The 17163-nt window shown below is 35.5% G+C and overlaps 1 protein-coding gene across 21 annotated transcripts in view; it reads left to right on the plus strand.

The window, feature by feature from the left end:
* The window catches only part of RIMBP2 (RIMS binding protein 2), a 158857-nt gene that overhangs the window by 133111 nt on the left and 8583 nt on the right, over positions 1 to 17163 (plus strand). For 10 of the 21 annotated variants that reach the window (XM_021271355.4, XM_021271356.4, XM_021271357.4 and 7 more), the window contains 7 exons: positions 784 to 942; positions 3431 to 4162; positions 5881 to 5998; positions 9064 to 9216; positions 12362 to 12546; positions 14832 to 15000; positions 17082 to 17147. In XM_021271355.4, the coding sequence (XP_021127030.1) occupies positions 784 to 942; positions 3431 to 4162; positions 5881 to 5998; positions 9064 to 9216; positions 12362 to 12546; positions 14832 to 15000; positions 17082 to 17147 (1582 nt within the window). The remainder of the gene's footprint in view (positions 1 to 783; positions 943 to 3430; positions 4163 to 5880; positions 5999 to 9063; positions 9217 to 12361; positions 12547 to 14831; positions 15001 to 17081; positions 17148 to 17163) is intronic. The other 11 variants (XM_072024460.1, XM_021271358.4, XM_072024461.1 and 8 more) reach the window with 6 other exon arrangements.

Consider the following 17163-nt stretch of genomic DNA (forward strand, 5'->3'; position numbering starts at 1 on the left):
TATATCTAATCATGCTGTGCTTACAAAATGTGCAGTGAGTTTAGTTCAGTTACAAAATGTACAATGAGTTTGGTTTATGATCTGGTTTGTTAAATGTAATGTTCTGGCTTAAAAGTTTAACCAAGGCCACTCCTATTTAACAATAGCAATTCAGTACGACATACTTTGTCCTCTTTATCTTCCAACTAATTGAAAGTTAATAAGAACTTGAAATATTGAATTGGTTTAAAAAAAAAAAAAAAAAAAAAAAAAAAAACATTAAGATCATAGCAGTCTGTTCCTACAGTGTTTGCACAAGTGAAAACTTCAGAATCCATTAGCTAGCTGTATCATACACTGATGGTAACATCCTGCAATAGTTAAGTGCTGATCACTTTTAAATTATAATGTGTTGCAACAAAAAGCTGTGAAGAACAGAAGATACGTGAATTATCCTAGGGCTTTTACAATGCGGTCAGCAAGTCTACTGATGCATGAAGGACTTCTTTAAATAATGCGAATTTGATCAAGACTAAAACTAGATTTGGTGCTCTGAATGCAGACATTCTTTTTTGGGTCACCTGTGAGATTGAGATTGGATTTCTTGAATTGGGAGCATAAATAGGCAAAAAGTTTTATATATGATCTGTCTGCTAAAACAGAGGAGCAAGCTGCATTATGTAATTTATATGTAGTATTAGCTTGAAATTCAAACCTAGGAAATGCTTTTGGTCCTTCTTGGTGGTATACAAAGATTTTCAATGTCACTCGGTAAAGATTTTTCTCCCTCACCCTGCTGATTAGCCTCACTATTGCCATGGTGAAGAGTACCATACGGAGAGCAGCAGAGGTTCTGACTTGTCTGATATTATGGAGGAAGATGAAGAAGAGCTGTACTCAGAAATGCAGCTGGAGGATGGAGGAAGACGACGAGTCAGTGTGACTTCACACAATGCACTTAAGGTAAGCATGACTGCAGAGAAACCTTAAAAATATCTCCGTCTTCTTCCTTCAAACCATTTCTTTTAGACACTTAGGGATTTTGCATACAATTAAAACTAACACTGTTGTATAAAACTAGAACTAGGGCAAAAATTGTTTTTATGATGTCAAGGCTATCTTTAACACATTTGATTTGGCATCTTTTTTTTTTTTTTTTCTCTCCTTTATTTCTTCTATAGTTGGATAGTTTTAGCTAGTTGACTATTTTCCTATATGTAATTGTGGAAGTTGCAATTTCTGATCTATATCGGGGGTCTTTTCCCATGTTTATATGACAATATACTGCATGTGCTACCCAGACCATGAGTTGTTTCTGGGCAAAAAGGTTTATATAAACATACAAACATATAGGAAAAAAAATTTTGGCTTTTCAAGTCTAAGGAATTTTTTCCTGTTTTCAGTGCAGTGCCATCTCTTCCTCTGGCTTTAAAGCACACTTGTAAGAAGGGGATTTGGGTGAACTCTGTTTGATAAATGTATTATCAGAAATCCTTGTGCTCTGATTATTAAAGAATCACCTAATAATCACTTGTCAGAGACAGTAGGAAATATCTATCAGCAATACTGCTTAATCACAAGAGGAGTATTTATCATGGAAGACAACAATTATTTATATGCAGAATGTTGAACTTATCCAATACAGAATATATGTTTCTTATAGTTGTATGTATAAATTGTAATTGCTTTTCATGTGTCTGTTGATTGCACTAAATTGTGTTTTTGTAGAAAGTTGGATAACTTGAATGATAAGGGAAACCACCGGTGTATTTTTCTTCCAGTATGCTGTTAAAGCATAAAAAAATGCTATGTTCTCATGTATAGAAGAATTCTAACTGTTGCTGTAACTGCCTTTGTGTACTGTAAATTCAGCCCTTTTAATCTGATACTGTCTGGAATGAGACAGGTACTTTTTTCAAAAGAAAAATAATCAGTGTTTCGATTCTTCTGCTATCATAAAAGTTCAAACTGAAATCCTTCTGCATGCTGCTTCTGTCCCATTCGTCTGGGGGAAAAGTGAATTCTCCCTAGACTGTTCTTGTTCTTTATGCATCAGAAATTATGTCTACTTCTTGGTTTTACAATAGTGTTGCCAATTTTGATATCTAAATAGGTGATCCAGACCCTTATTTGGTGTAGTAAATCATTTTATATGTGTTAAAGTTTGCAGGCATACTTTACTTGATGTATTAGTGTATGTGGAGGGTACGGTTGATTTTCAGTTTTAGTAGAATTTATTGTGAGTACTTCCTGGGGAAGGACTCATGGATGTCAGAGTCTCATGTGTAGTCTATTGCCCACCGTGTTGATAAGCTTTTTGATACAAAATGCAGGTCACATTCTGATCCCAAAGTGTTTGATAATTTCCCCCTCTTTCACTAGATCCAATCTCACTTTGCAACAGCAGTAGCTAACAAAAAAAATGAAAAACACATTTAATGAATTTTCCATAATGGAAACAGATTCCTGTTCCTCTTGCATCTGAAGGTATTCCAAACGTGCACTTTCAGCTTTAGTTTTCTCTCCAAAATAACAAGAAAATGTTTTGTATGTGGATATATACTTGCTTTATTGGGAGATTGTTATTCCCTATTATATATATCTATCATGATCAGAATGCTTATTTTATTCAGGCTGGGACAGTTTTTACGTACATCTGATATAAACAGAGACTTTCACTTACTTCTACTAATAGGCTGATTCTCAAATATTGGTTTTAACAAGCAGGTACAAGATTATTTTGGGAGATATGATGACAGTGCAAACCAAGAGACATCAGAGAGCAGCTTGCTTCTCAGGAATCTTTCTGTGGAAGCCAAGTTTTAAAATTAGGGATTTTATTTATATATATATATATATATATATATATATTACAATTTGACAAAGGAAACTAGAGCTTCTTTAATGATGTTTGCAAAAAGTTTCTCCTCTGGCAGGAGATGTAGGAATATTTGCTACTCATATATATACGGTACTTTCACAGACGCAAAGCAAGACAGCTTGTTATAACAGACTTTTCATTCTCAGATAAGGGTACTGGTTACAAAGAAAAATTAAATTGCAATTTGGCATGGGGCAAGGAAAGTACTAAACATTAGTGCTATGTTTTAATGTCATTCTCATTCACCATGCTGGAACCTGTATGCAGCTTCTATTGCTTTGTTTTAAATGCATGGGTTTATTCTTGTTAGAGCATCACTCAGTTGTTTGTACTGACCTCTCATGTTGTATCTGACACCCAGCAACTTCTTAATCATGTATTTATTTTTCACAGATACTCATTCAAAGCATGACATCTTTTTCACTAAATAAGCTGCATGTCTTATGTTTGCCATTGCTCTAAAACTAATTCTGTCTTTATTTTTTTTTTCTTCTCCCTTTTCCCTCCCATTTTATTTTTGTCACACGCTATTTGTTCCCTGTCTGGTTTTTAACATTACATAATCTTAAGGAGTGCGATAAGAATAAGACCACTGAAGCCACTTTTTTGGAACAGCCTGACTTTTCACAACAGATACATCACAGTAAAAAGCTTTTCAGTATTCCAGAAGTAGCTGAAGAGGATGGTGAATACTCTGAACTGCTATACAAGCAGGGTTTAGGTATGCCCTATAAAAAGAATCCCACAATAGCTAGAGACTCTAGACCACCTAGGCCCTACAATCAAGACCAGCAGCACAACTTCTGGTATGCAGCCAAGCACAGAATTTCAGGCATGGAGGATTTTGCTGGAGACGACAAAGGATGTAAATATAGCCGATCTTTATCGAGAAGCCCAGACAGTGGACTAGACTGTGGAAGTGAAGAAGAAGAATCTCGTTTTACTTTCAGATATGGTTGTGATTCAGTTTCTGCCAATGTTGCATCTATCTGTTGTGCAGAGACTGCTAACTGTTCCTGCAGGAAAAGCATGAGGCCCTTGCTTGCTCGCAGGAAAACCTTAACAAGACAAACCAGCATTGAAGAAGATTTTGGTGACTTGGGTCCTTCCTTTGAAGAGCCCAGGAATGAACAGGTCAAGCCCAGTTATGAGAAAAAGTATGAGGCTCAGAGATGTAATAGAACAGATAATTTGTCTAATGAAGAAGTTGAGGGAGGCTGGAAGACCGACTTAAAAATGGCTGACTCTAGGGCCGCTGGTCCACTTGCAAAGCCATCCCACAGAGATGCAGAAGACTCTCTGGTGTGTGAAATAAATCTTCCTTCTAACATCTGCTTGCCAAACCAGTCTGTTTTCTTTCTCTTGCTACTTTTTTCTGTTTTTCTTTTTCTTTTTTTTCTGAGTTAATTTTTAGAGTCCATCTTTTGGACCTATCTGCTGCATTACCCTCACCCCTTTTTTTTCTCCCCATTCAGTTTTCTTTATTATTCCGCATTTTGCTTTACGGTCATCTCTTTTATCATGCTGAAATCAGTTTAATTTGCTTTACAATGATTTTCCCACAGAGAAAAAAATTACAATAATGGCTGCTTTTATTAAAGGACAACTGAATCTAAATTTTAATTAAGGGTTAGCTGAACTATGATTTTCCAAAATATTGTCTTTATTTATTTTGCCCATCTAAATGTTGCTTAAAAAAACAAAAACAAAAAAAAATGCATTTTAATTGGAAAAATATTTCATCAGTAATTATTATTTTAAATATCTCAAGGAATCCATTTCATCATGTTGTTTTTGTTCATTTCACTCTCAGAATTTTTAGGATATGCTCTTTATCATGAACCATCTCTGGACAAGAATCAAGATTCTCCCCAGTGTGAACATGACCCAGATTTGGGGAGTCACAGGTTTCATCATATTTCCATTTTCTGCCTTTTCTCTGCACTGTCACTACTTCGCCTTCCTTTTTAGATCATCTCTTCTTGCCTTTGAAGTTGCAGACTGCATCTCTGCATGAGAATGCAGGCAAACAGCTTCTTCGAAAGGGAGAGCCAGGGCTGTTCCATATCTTTCAAGGATGCCTCTGTGTGATCTTGCCTAATTGCATTCCTGTCCATTAGTCTATAGCAGAGTCTCCATGCTTTGACAGATGCATCCATAGGTTTCCCTGCTCCCAAAAGACCAAACGAGTTCTTTACCCTCTCAGTCTACACAATCCAGAGTGGAGATCTCAAATCAAATGTGTTTGTTTTGTTTTGTTTTGTTTTTCTAACAGTAGAAATCAGCTGCCTGCTCTTCTAGCCCAGCAGTTTAATCTGAAACGATCCTTAAAAATTTCTCCCATTGAAATTAGTGCACAAGCTGTGTTAATTTCAATGGCTGTATGATGAACTCTGGAAAGCATTAAAATAGTACAATTTAGTGGTTAAAATAGCAACATTTTCTGCAAGTGAACAGAAAGAGACAGATGTGGTGTGAGACGAAGTGTGTCTACATTCCCTTCTACGTGTTTCAATAACCTCTAAAAGGCTTTAAGAGTTGAAGGCCATTATAGAAAAGCAGTGTGCTCAAAGACAGAAGGATATACACTTGTTCACATGCTGCAAACTGGACAAAGCTATATAGCTGAAAACAAAGATATGCTTGCCTTTTCAGTGTAGCCTGATATCGTCAGCTCTCATAACCGGTTGCACTACTCTTCAGGAGATTATAACGTCATAGCAGCAACGACAAAGGCAAAAGAATGTTTCCAAAATTATTCTTTTATTTTCTTTTTGTTCCAATATGTGACTGCTGGTTGCAAAATCTCTGCCATAAATCAGGGAACCATTTTTTCTTTTGCAGGTTTGCCAGGCAACAGTATTTAGTTTTCAGCTAACCTTTCAGTTAAAAACTAAGTTTAGTTGCCTTTAGAGCTTATGCTTCCAAATGCGATTGACCTGATCAATGTCCAACCATATAACCATAATGTTACCATGCATGTAACTTACAAACCTGTTTTTTCTGTTGTTGTTTTTTAGCTTTTAGGTAATCCATCATCTGCAGGACGGCCTGAAAGGGCGGAGCATGCAGGGCGAAGGTCCTCTCATGGCAGTGCAGTGCCACAAAGGTCTCGACCAATGTTGGTCCCTTCCATTGGTTAGTTGGACAGATTGGTGAATTTCTGTTCTTTGCAGCCTCAGAGTTGGGAAGGTGGTCCTTACAGTGGACACTTGTCTTGAGCCATGGTTTCTCTTAGTTACTTAAATGAGATGAAATTGAACTAAAAACATCTCCATCTAAATAAGAGCTAAATGTAAGCATACTGGGGTCTCAGGGGGCTGAATCAATAGACATCAACATCACCGGGATGGTTTATATTGAATTTAATTGGTGTTGGAACTTTTCTAAGCTTGGTTAAGGTTAGATACTATCAAATCTTACCAAAACAAATTACTATGCAGGCAGGCATATGATCAGTAAAATAAATGTACCCATTCAACCATCCATTCATCCATCCATCTTCCCATTCATCAACCATTAATTTGCATTCACTTTCCATTTTCTTGACTACTTTTTGGAATTTAGCATGAAAAAAAAAAAAAAGGAAGCTGTTAAATGCAACAAGTTAGTAGAATTTGCATATGTTTACTAGATTTGATATTTCATCCCTATTCTGGTTTACTTATGACTTAAAACGTATGCTGATGTATACCAGAAAATCCAAAAAGTAGTGCAGAAAAGATAATGGAATCAAGACATTATGGAAAAATGCATATTTGTTAAAACTTGCACTCTAGACTGATAAATAAGGAACATGCATGCTGAAAAATCAGCAAACACATGCAAAACAAATGCAGAAAGAATTCGGTGAGCCATTAGCAGAACATTACTTCATGAAGATGTAAAACCAGTTAGGTTTATGTCCCTAACCTGGACTTCATGAGCATGAGCCTCAGGGACATCAGGAGGAGCCTGAAGCAGTGTCAGGATGTTCTCACCTGACATTTATGTGGATGAGTGACATCACAAATGGGTATTATCAGAAGGAAAGAGACTGATCATAAAGGAATGCTTTTACTTTTAAATCTTAAATATTTTTCCCTTTTTGTGGGTCACACTAAAATGCCAGTACTGAAGTGTACTGTCTATTAAAAGCAAAATCCCCCTAGTGGACACAATTATATTTATATGTGGTGTATAGTAATTATTATTAATGAAAGAAACTGTAGATCACAATACATGCAGAGCTGTAATGCATGAAACTTTCTTAGCATTTGCAGTATAGCATAGCTGTTCAGAAGCTTGATTCTCTTCCCACATCCTGCTGTAAATGAGGATAATTCTCAGATATCAATGGAATTACACTGGTATGAAAATGGTATGGGGAAGATTCAACTCCAGGGAGGCTCCTGTGCTTCTGTTGATGGGTTATTGTTAGCTGAACCAAACAGCATTCAGATGATGGTGTTAAGGTTGTTAGATTGTCGTATCCTTTTTTTTTTTTTTTTTTTTTTTTTTCCTAGTCTGAAAGCAGCCTGTTTTTCTCAGGAATAAAGATTCCTGGCTTATGTTTGGACTACTTAAACCAAGTTTTGTGTCTAAATTCATTCTTTTATATTATGTGTAAATTTATTTTATTTTATTTTATTTTATTTTATTTTATTTTATTTTATTTTATTTTACTTATAAATAGCAAGAGAGCAGACAGGTTTTGTTTGTTTGTTTTTAATTATTCCTTTGGGTTTCCTTTAATTTTGATTGTAATTAAAAATAATGGAGGTGATTAAATTTATCAGAACTCACTTTCTGTCAACAAAGTTAGGGTACGGATCCCACCAAGCAATGACTCTTTTGTTTAGCAGTTCAATAGCAACAGTTTAGGAATCAGATAAAGTAATTAATTTCTTATAATCAGTCAAGCAGATTAACAAACAAACTAAAATCACAGATTTTATTTCTTTCAGTGCAACTTAATGAATTAGTGTATTTTGAGTTATGTACAATCCGCAGATGCTCTTTGGGATTCCATTTGGAATAAATTACAACATTGTCTAATGTTGATAACAAGCAAACTACAGAGTGTTATGAACAGTATCTAACAACAAATAACAATAATAATAATAATTAAAAAAAAAAAAAATGCTCGGAAGCTGTTGGAAGGCCAGATCTGCCTTCGATTTCAAGAGTCCTAATTTCTGACTGAAAGACTAGTGATTAAAATTGCTGAAAGATAGGTACGCATTATTTCTCACTTTCGGCGTCATACCATAGTAAATCACTTTGAGGATAAATGAAGCTAATATAAACACTAGATAAAACTCTGCACAAAAGTTGCTTCCTGGAAACTTGCTGGGAAAAAATAATCTAGAAGACATGAAATATCTCAGCAGGTCAGATAAAAAAAAGTGAGTTAAAAATATGGCACACAAAAGCATGTAGTTGAGTGGTGAATAAACTTGAAGCAACTTCAGAACTCCAACTGACAGAGAAGTTGTTTCCCATAAATAATGGCTGCAAGTAGGGTTTTGGAAGAATGAAATTATGGTGGGTCTGTCATTATAATACGTAAAAATTTAGATGGCTTAAATATGTGAAACTGTTGTTGGCCTCAGTATACAGCTCACAAATGTGGATTCCAAATTTCTTGGCACTGGCTTATTCCTTTACATTTATGCCTGGAGTATTTGCTAAGTTACTCAGCTTCACTAATGATGGGAAGTTTTCAAAGCAGCATTGGCAAATTAAATTAGAAGGAAAGACCTTTAACAATCTAATGTTGTCAGGATTCCAAAGATCAAATCTTTCTCCAAATGTTCCAGAATTTAAATTCTTCTTAAATTCTTTGAAGTATTTTCTCCATTAAGCTATAAATACTTTGGGTTAGTATACTGTTGCAGATCTCCTTGCAGATCTGTCAGGTTGGATTATTTAAACCTCATAATAACAGATGATTCCTGTCCAAAGATCTAACAAATAATATTTACAGTATGAATTAAAAATAAATAAATAATTAAAAGATAGATGCTTTAGAAAAGGAGATGCACATTTCCCTGCTGAAGGAGGATTTCTAGAGGCTGAGACATCTGGCAAAGCTTACACAGTGTTTAGCCTTCCTACTTTATGCAAGTTAGTAAAGAAGGTAGTCAAAACGTGCCCGCAGGAGCCTCTGCAAAGGCGACTATACAATATGTTTTAATAGATCATTCCCTTTTTCTTCGTAGAAATTACAATGGACAGTAACAGTGAAGGCGGTTGGTCTCGGTCAGGTAGTGAGGGAAATATTTCACCTGTAAAAGAAGAAGCTTATTATCGCAGCATTGGTGGACACAAGAAATGGCCTCAGCAGCGTACCATGGCCTCTGAATATAGATACGGTATGCCGAACATTATTCATCCTTTATGACAGACACGTTTTAGAGCTGCGTGTTAACAAGCGCGGTTATGTATGACAACATTGCATGCAATGCAGAATGCCAGGGGAACTAGCTCTTAAGTCCTGTCTGCTGTCAGGTAAGTCTCTCCAGCTCAGCTGTAAGGGACAACAGCCTTTAGTCCTCTGTCCTGAAACTGCTGTGCAGCCACCTTTGCATACTCAATAGAGTCTGAGCACACTGCATTGCATGAACCTCTGTGAAGCTACGCTGCTACTAACGCCAGTCAATATTTACTGTATATACCTGAACAACCATTCATCAAAATGAGCACATTTTCACTAGATACATATAGATTGGACAGGGTCAAACAGTAGCTGGTAAATCACAATGTGATTTATGTGTTCAATAATAGGAATCTGTTACCAAACATTAATCTGATTTGCAACTTGGGCTAAACGATGATTCAGGGTCTTTTCATTAATCACACGGGTCTTTGGCTCTGTCCCTTGGTGAAGACAAAAAATATTCATAGTTTTAGGAAAAATTACATCATAATAACAAACTTGTATTACACGAGTAAGGTAATTATACCCACTACTGATAGTATTTGCTGCTTCATCAACATAGAAATCATTACATGATCAACAATTCAGTTTTCATAGTTCATAACATAGTGAATTAAAGTGTCTAACACTTAACCCATAAAAGCAGCCGAGGCCATATATAGATCTAGAAAACACTTAAAATCATAGAATATCCTGAGTTGGAAGGGACCCATAAGGATCATCAAGTCCAACTCCTGGCACCACACAGGTCTACCCAAAAGTTTAGACCATGTGACTAAGTGCACAGTCCAATCTCTTCTTAAATTCAGACAGGCTCGGTGCAGTGACTACTTCACTGGGGAGCCTGTTCCAGTGTGTGATCACTTCTTTTTTTTTCTCTCTTTTTTTTTTTTTTTTCTGATTTCTGAAATGAAGTAAATGGACCCTGAAAGTTAAGTAAATTATAATTTAATGCTGGGTTTCAAAGCAAACATATCTGACTTACAACCAGATCACCAACTTGTGTAAATCAGTGAATAGCTAGTGAGTTCAATGCAACTACAGGAAATTGACGTCAGTTGGGAATCTGGCTGGCTGCAGCCAAAGATTTAAGATTTTACATACACAATTATATATGTGTATGATATATAGCTCATAAGAGAATAAGTGGCTAATGAGAGAATAAAGAGACTGTGTTCTCATTCAGTGAAGCAAACTTCACTGTCATGAGTCAGATTATTACAGGTTAGTGCTTTTAACTGGGATACATATGGCCATAATTCATATTTGCACCTAACTCCTATTAATCACAGTTGAAGTCAGATGCAAACATTGGTATTTTTAATTTAAAAATGAACAATCAAAATATCCCACCCCTTCAACTATCTGTTTTATGTTGCCTGGTGGGCCCAAGTATAAACCACATAAAGACCACAACATGACTATGAGAGGAGAACAGAATAGAGAAGAATCCCACCCTGTGAGTCCCATTGCTTTCTGTCCCATATGTGCACTTCTTTCACACACCCTTTCTGTGCTTTGTGCCTGCATAAAGCTTCTTGGCTGGAATTTTTCCCTGCCCTTTTGCTGTTCTGCATTTTTCCCTACTCACATTCTTTCTTGCACTTTGGACCCAAGAGTCAGGAGCTGTTTCCTTAAAGCTGTGACCCTCTGATTTTTTTTTTTCTGGTAGTTTAAACATGTCAAATGTTGAATGAAATCTGTAATTGAAGCTAAAAGAAGTGGTTTTTTTGTTGTTGTTGTTTTTTTCGTTTGTTTGTTTTGTTTTTGTTTTTTTCTGAAATACTACATATTAAATATTTCAATGATTACCAACAAAGGTATCCTTTATAAGAGATGATTACAGTAAAACTTGTATTAATGTGAATGGAAAAAAAATGATATAGGTAAATTACATTTTCATTGTAGTTCATAATGTAGCTCAATTTATCTGTGTGAAAGATCATGCAAACTGGATGATATGTATTGATTCAGCAAAGAACAAAAGTATCTGACTTCCATTCAAATTAGTGGGACTTTGAAAATAATTTTTATTGAAGTGGCTCGTGATTTTGTGTGCTTTTGGGTCTTCAGCTTCATGTGTCTTGAAAGAGCAAGTTTTTTGGAGAAAGTACTGCTACGTGCTCTTTCAAAACAAAATTAAAAGCATTTGAAACCTGTCAACAGAACACTTATTGTTAGCCATTTGTCCTAGTTTACTAATTCAGTTTTACTGAAGTCCATCCTCAAATATGTTGTTGAATCAGGGACTAAATGCCTTCTCCAGGTAACTTGAAATGTCTGAAAGCTATGAGACAAAATGTTCATTCTTACTTTTTAAGTCCTAATTGATTTGGTACCCTGCAGTGGCCTGAGAACAGTATAGTGTCAAGTGTTGTGATGTTCACAGATGATCCTTCCTAATGAGTGTATAATTAAATGCAGTCACAGCTAACCTTTGCTCCTGGATTTTATCATATTTTATAGTGTTCAGGTGGGTTTGGGGCATTGCTGTCAATGTTAACTATTGACTTTGTTTAAGCAAAATAGTAGTGTAGTTCCATCCCTGACGCAACTAACACTACTGAAATATATTTCTCCTTACCCGTCTGGAGAGAAGAGGTTATAACCATGTTTTAAACCTCATACCTAAAACATGGTATGTCAACACAGCTGGGATGTGCTTTCTTGTGTCCATGAAGAGCAGAAGCAGCTGTGCGGGAAAACAGGTGGATCCAAAGCATGGTTATTTTTGCAGTAATGTTAACGCCTATCAAAATCATCATTATGTCACTCTTAACATGCTTCACTAATTTATAGCAAACTATAGTAAACCTAACAAAAGTTGCTTTCTTATCTAAGCTGTATTCACCTATGTAAATGTCAGTGTGGTGTAGATCAACACCACGTTCAATGCATGCAGACTGAAACTGCTTAAAAAATTACAACTTGCTAATTAAAAAATAAAAGAAATGCCAAACTTGATAGGACACGCTTTATGTTTTCACTGAAACACCAAACACTTTTCAAATATTAAATGAAATAGTTGAAAAAATGAGGCCAAATTACTGAATTGCTCTTTTCTGAATTTACTTTCATAGATGGCTATGGTGGTCATGACCATCTTTCTCCAGATTTTTATGAAGAATCAGAAACAGATCCTGGCACAGAAGATATTTCTACTCGAATATTTGTTGCACTCTTTGACTATGATCCGCTGACAATGTCCCCAAATCCTGATGCTGCAGAAGAAGAGCTGCCATTTAAAGAAGGACAAATCATTAAGGTGGGATCTAAAAACAAAGGAAACAAAGGACCCATTGTTACAAACAGCATGTCCTTTGTTTCCAGTGGAGAGCGCAACTTGTGTGACAAGAGTCCAAGATCTTTTTTTCCTCTAGAGATTCAGGCTGTAAATCCAATTGGATTTGGAACCTGATATCTACTGCTAATTGCTTAAATATAATTAGGCAATAGGAAGAAATCTCAGAGTTGCGTTAAGTAGCTAGGAAAGACTCAATTTGAGATTTAGATGCAAAGACTAATTGTGACTCTGAGGCCTCCTGTGTCTATTGCCACAACTCCTATAGGAAAAACTGCTTCAGAAATTGACCTCTTTACTGCAAAGGTGCTGTAAAAGTGCTTAGTGTTGCATCTCCGTATGTATCCACTGCTGCTGTATTTTTTTAATCACTGAACCATCCTAGCACATATACACTTGAAATTAAATAAGGTCCAAAATTAGGTATTTCTCTTCCAGAATCATCCTCTTTTGAAACTGATAAAAATAACTTCCTTTTTTGGCTGTTCAGGTGTAAGGTGCAGAAGTTGCTCCTTGAAGAGGGAGCAGAAGACAAATCAGCTTGTTTCAGGTGGCAGACAGTGTTAGACTCCATCCGTGTCTTTATGCATGCCCTCTGTCACAGCTTGCCTTATTATGATTGTGCAGCTGCAAGGCGAATTTGTTCAGTTTGCTGTTCTGATTTTGGAAAGCTAGCAGATTTCCTGTTGAATCAGCAGGTGTAAGCATCTCTTTCCATAGCCTTGTATCTAAGCTATCTGGTGCAAAATGGGTGGAAATGAGGAAGGGGAGAAGGAAGGGCTGCTGGTAGTCCAGGGTTTAACTGAGATTTAAGTACGATCTGAAACCAAACCTAAAAATATATACACTTATACACTTATATAAGTGTATATAAATATATACACTTATTTGTAAAACTATAAAAAATTGTTACTTAAGCTATTAAAATATATACTTCCTTCCACTGTGTTGGATTGGATCCTAACATTAATGTCTGTACACAAAAATAACAATTTTTTAATGTTAATATGTTAAATACTGGTTCAATATTTTGCTTACCTCTTTAGGTGATATGATATGAAGTTATGCCCAAAATATGGAGATATATGGAAAAGAACTTATGTTTTCACTGATAGTACATTTGTCACTGAAAAGTCTAGTGAGTCGCCACACCAGATATCTATTCTGAGTGATATTAACTTTATATCTGGGACCATTGTAATAATTATGTGATCTACTGGTTTTGATTTCTCTTTGAGTTGATGTGAATGTGGATTGGTTTGCATTTCCAAAATACTTTTTGTATATTACCCGAGCAGTTGTGTGAAGTCTGTCCTGTCCGTACATTACAGTCGCACATGCTGTATTGTGTGAAGTAGTAATGGTGCCAGGTAAGTTATGAACATGTTTTGATTCAAACTGAAAAAGATTCCTGTTTGAGAAAGCTGAGGCTATTAAAAGGTTAGTTTTTCCAAACTGTGATTTAAACTGAAGGGATTGGTTTGGATTTTGTTTGTTTGTTTTTAAAGAAAAGAAAGCAATTGATTTGCTTTCTTTTTGGAATCAGAAATTAACCATCAATCAGAAATTAACCATCAGTTTTGTGTTAAGAATATCTCTATTTTCTGTGTTGTGCAGTCCTAGATTTAGGCCTCTGTATCGTTGGCAAACTTTAAGAATTGACTGCATTTTTAGAAATTAAGACAAATTTTGCATTTACCTGTTCTCATTGATGAAAGCTCATGCTATTCTTGTAGCTTAATGTCTTCTGGAAAAACACTATTGGAGCTTAAGTATATACATCAAATATTATTAAGTATAACGTAGGCATTTTAAAATTTATTTATTTTTGATCATATGCAAATTCTAATCAAAATAACAAAACTTGGGCGCAGTTTTGCAAATGCTTCTTATTGAATATATTTCACACAACACCAAGCAGCAGTGCCATATGAATAATTCCATAAACATCTATGTAAATAGGTAAACATGCTTTTAACCTAGCACATGGGGAAACTGATGACTTTCAGATGACTATTTTTTATGCTTTTCAATGCTAACCAAAAAAAAAAAAAAGCCATATCTGTTTTAAGAAACTGAAGTCAAAATTCAAATTAATATCTCTAGTCTTGTAAGTCAAAGTAGTAAAAAACTAATTTCACATCTATACTATAATTACCTATTTATACCTTGGTAACTGTTCTGTCTTCATTAAAAATCCTAAATACTAAAACCTTTATTAACCAACACTTTTATTATTTAAATGACAGGTTTATGGGGACAAAGATGCCGATGGATTCTATCGTGGAGAAACCTGTACGAGAATTGGTCTTATCCCATGTAATATGGTCTCTGAGATCCAAGCAGATGATGAAGAAATGATGGATCAGCTTCTAAAACAAGGTTTTCTTCCTTTGAACACACCAGTAGAGAAAATAGGTAAGGGAAAGTATATATGCATAACTTCACCTAATTTTGGGTGCTATTAACTTGGCTGGATCTGCTTTGCCTTTTGTTTTTATTATATGCTGATGCATTTGAATTTTACAGCAATTTACTACACTATGGGATACATTCTGTGTCAGTATCTGAATTATTCAACAAATACTTGATCTTGGTCACACCTTTTGCCACAAATAAGGACTTTTATCTTCACTACTACACCCATTACTTTCTTTTCTTATTTAAAAAAAATGTTTTTTTCTTACCTGAAAGATTTATAGACACAGAACTAGATCCCTGTGCTTTGGAGTGTGCTGTGCTGAAGTGCTTTGTGATATGCTCACTGCTGCAAAGCATAAAATGAGTCACTTGTTGTTATTTTTACTCTTCTACATTTTCCTACTTTACCAATAATTTAAAGGGATGGTGGCAAAGGGTTATGTATAATATAACTTGGGATAGCAATACATATGAGATTTTATGGGTATTGCAGTAACAAACCCCTTTAAGAGCAGAGTTAGGCCAAATGATTTTATGTTATGAACCACTTGCATTACGTCATCGGTTCAGTGTTGTACAGAGGCACGCGATGCAAGTATCTTAATTTAGATTTCCTTCTAAAGGTAAATTTTAAACAACTATCTCAATATGTTTTAAACCTTTCAGTGTAATTCAGAGAGTACATAGGGCTGGAACTGTTTCAGTCCTGTTTAAAAGTGAACTGTAAAAGTGGTTGCTAAGAAACAAAGTCTTCCACAATTGTTTTCTTAGATTGAATAAAACCTTATCATATCCAAAAACATTTTAGTAATTTTAGACAATTTTTTCTTCTTCCTTCTTCAGATATTGAGATATTTTAAATATCACTATACCCCATGAAAGGGAAGGGGTGATTTAAGTTCTTAGTTGCTGTATTTTCAAATCTGTGTATTTATTGGGAAATGCCATGTTAATACAACAAATACTCCCACTTTTGGACTTGTAAACCCCACTGCCCATCTGCTCCTCCAGGTTTAGCACATACACCTACACATACATTTCAAAAATGTGGGACAGGCAGACAGTGGGACTTACAGATGTGCCCAAGTAGGTTGGCTGTCCACAGCATTATTCTGCAAAGTAGATATAAACATGGGACTACATCATATGAAGCCTAGTGGAATTGGATACCTAACTTGCTGTGGCTACATCTGTAAACACAAATGAAGGCCTGGTGGGATTAACAAGTGTCTAAATGTTTTTCTAATTCTATCATGAAGACATACCTGAATACAGAAAATATATTTCTAAACAGTTATGCTTGAAATTTACTGCTGTGAGTCCTGCTCAGTGCTCTTCTTACTGAAGTCAGGAAGTTGTTGATACAGAACACCTGTGAAAATGAAACCACCAGTCCATGTAATTCCCTGTAATTTTAATTTTTGGCTGTTTAAGGGATATTCTGCAAATATCATCTTTTTTCATTGCACTCAACTTGCAGTGGCTTCTGAAATAGTTGAGAAATCAGAAAGTCTTTATCTTGGAAAGAGGGAGACAATTTGAGATTAAAAATGTAAGGTAGGGCAAAATTTCTAAGCACTGAGTTTTATTCTGAGACATTTCTGAGAACTGTTAGCAACCTACCCCCAGCAGTTCACCTTTAAATATTTTAGCTATTCAAAAGTACCATATACTTTTTATTATGGATTTAAATTGTTAGTCACAATAAAAAATAAATTAATTAAAATAAAATTAAAAAGAAACACAAAAACCACGGTCATTAATGGATTGGGGAGAGCAGTTAGTCTGGCTTAATTTTAAACTAAGTACAAATTCTGAATAGTAAAGAGATCCATGTGCTCAGATCCTTACTGTCACGGTGGCTGCCCACGTGGATCTTTTAGCAGAAGCAGGTTCTAATTGCTAGTCTGTCTCATGTTGTTAATCATATTTTTAATGTCATATCAAACACTTTACATTGCTGTGTTCATATGACTATAATTTTCTTAATCCTTTGCCCACATTAAATCCTTAAAAGCAGAACTTTGAACAGCTTCATATCTTCTCTTCTTTTATTTGTATGCATTCCTTTCCTGAAGTCAACTGTGACCGTTTCAAAGAGAGCACACGCTCTGTACACCGCAGATCCAGAAAGTCTAAAAGAGGTCTGTGCTAAGAAAC

The sequence above is a fragment of the Anas platyrhynchos genome, chromosome 16 (assembly GCF_047663525.1).
Source record: "Anas platyrhynchos isolate ZD024472 breed Pekin duck chromosome 16, IASCAAS_PekinDuck_T2T, whole genome shotgun sequence".
Classification (NCBI taxonomy): Eukaryota; Metazoa; Chordata; class Aves; order Anseriformes; family Anatidae; genus Anas; species Anas platyrhynchos.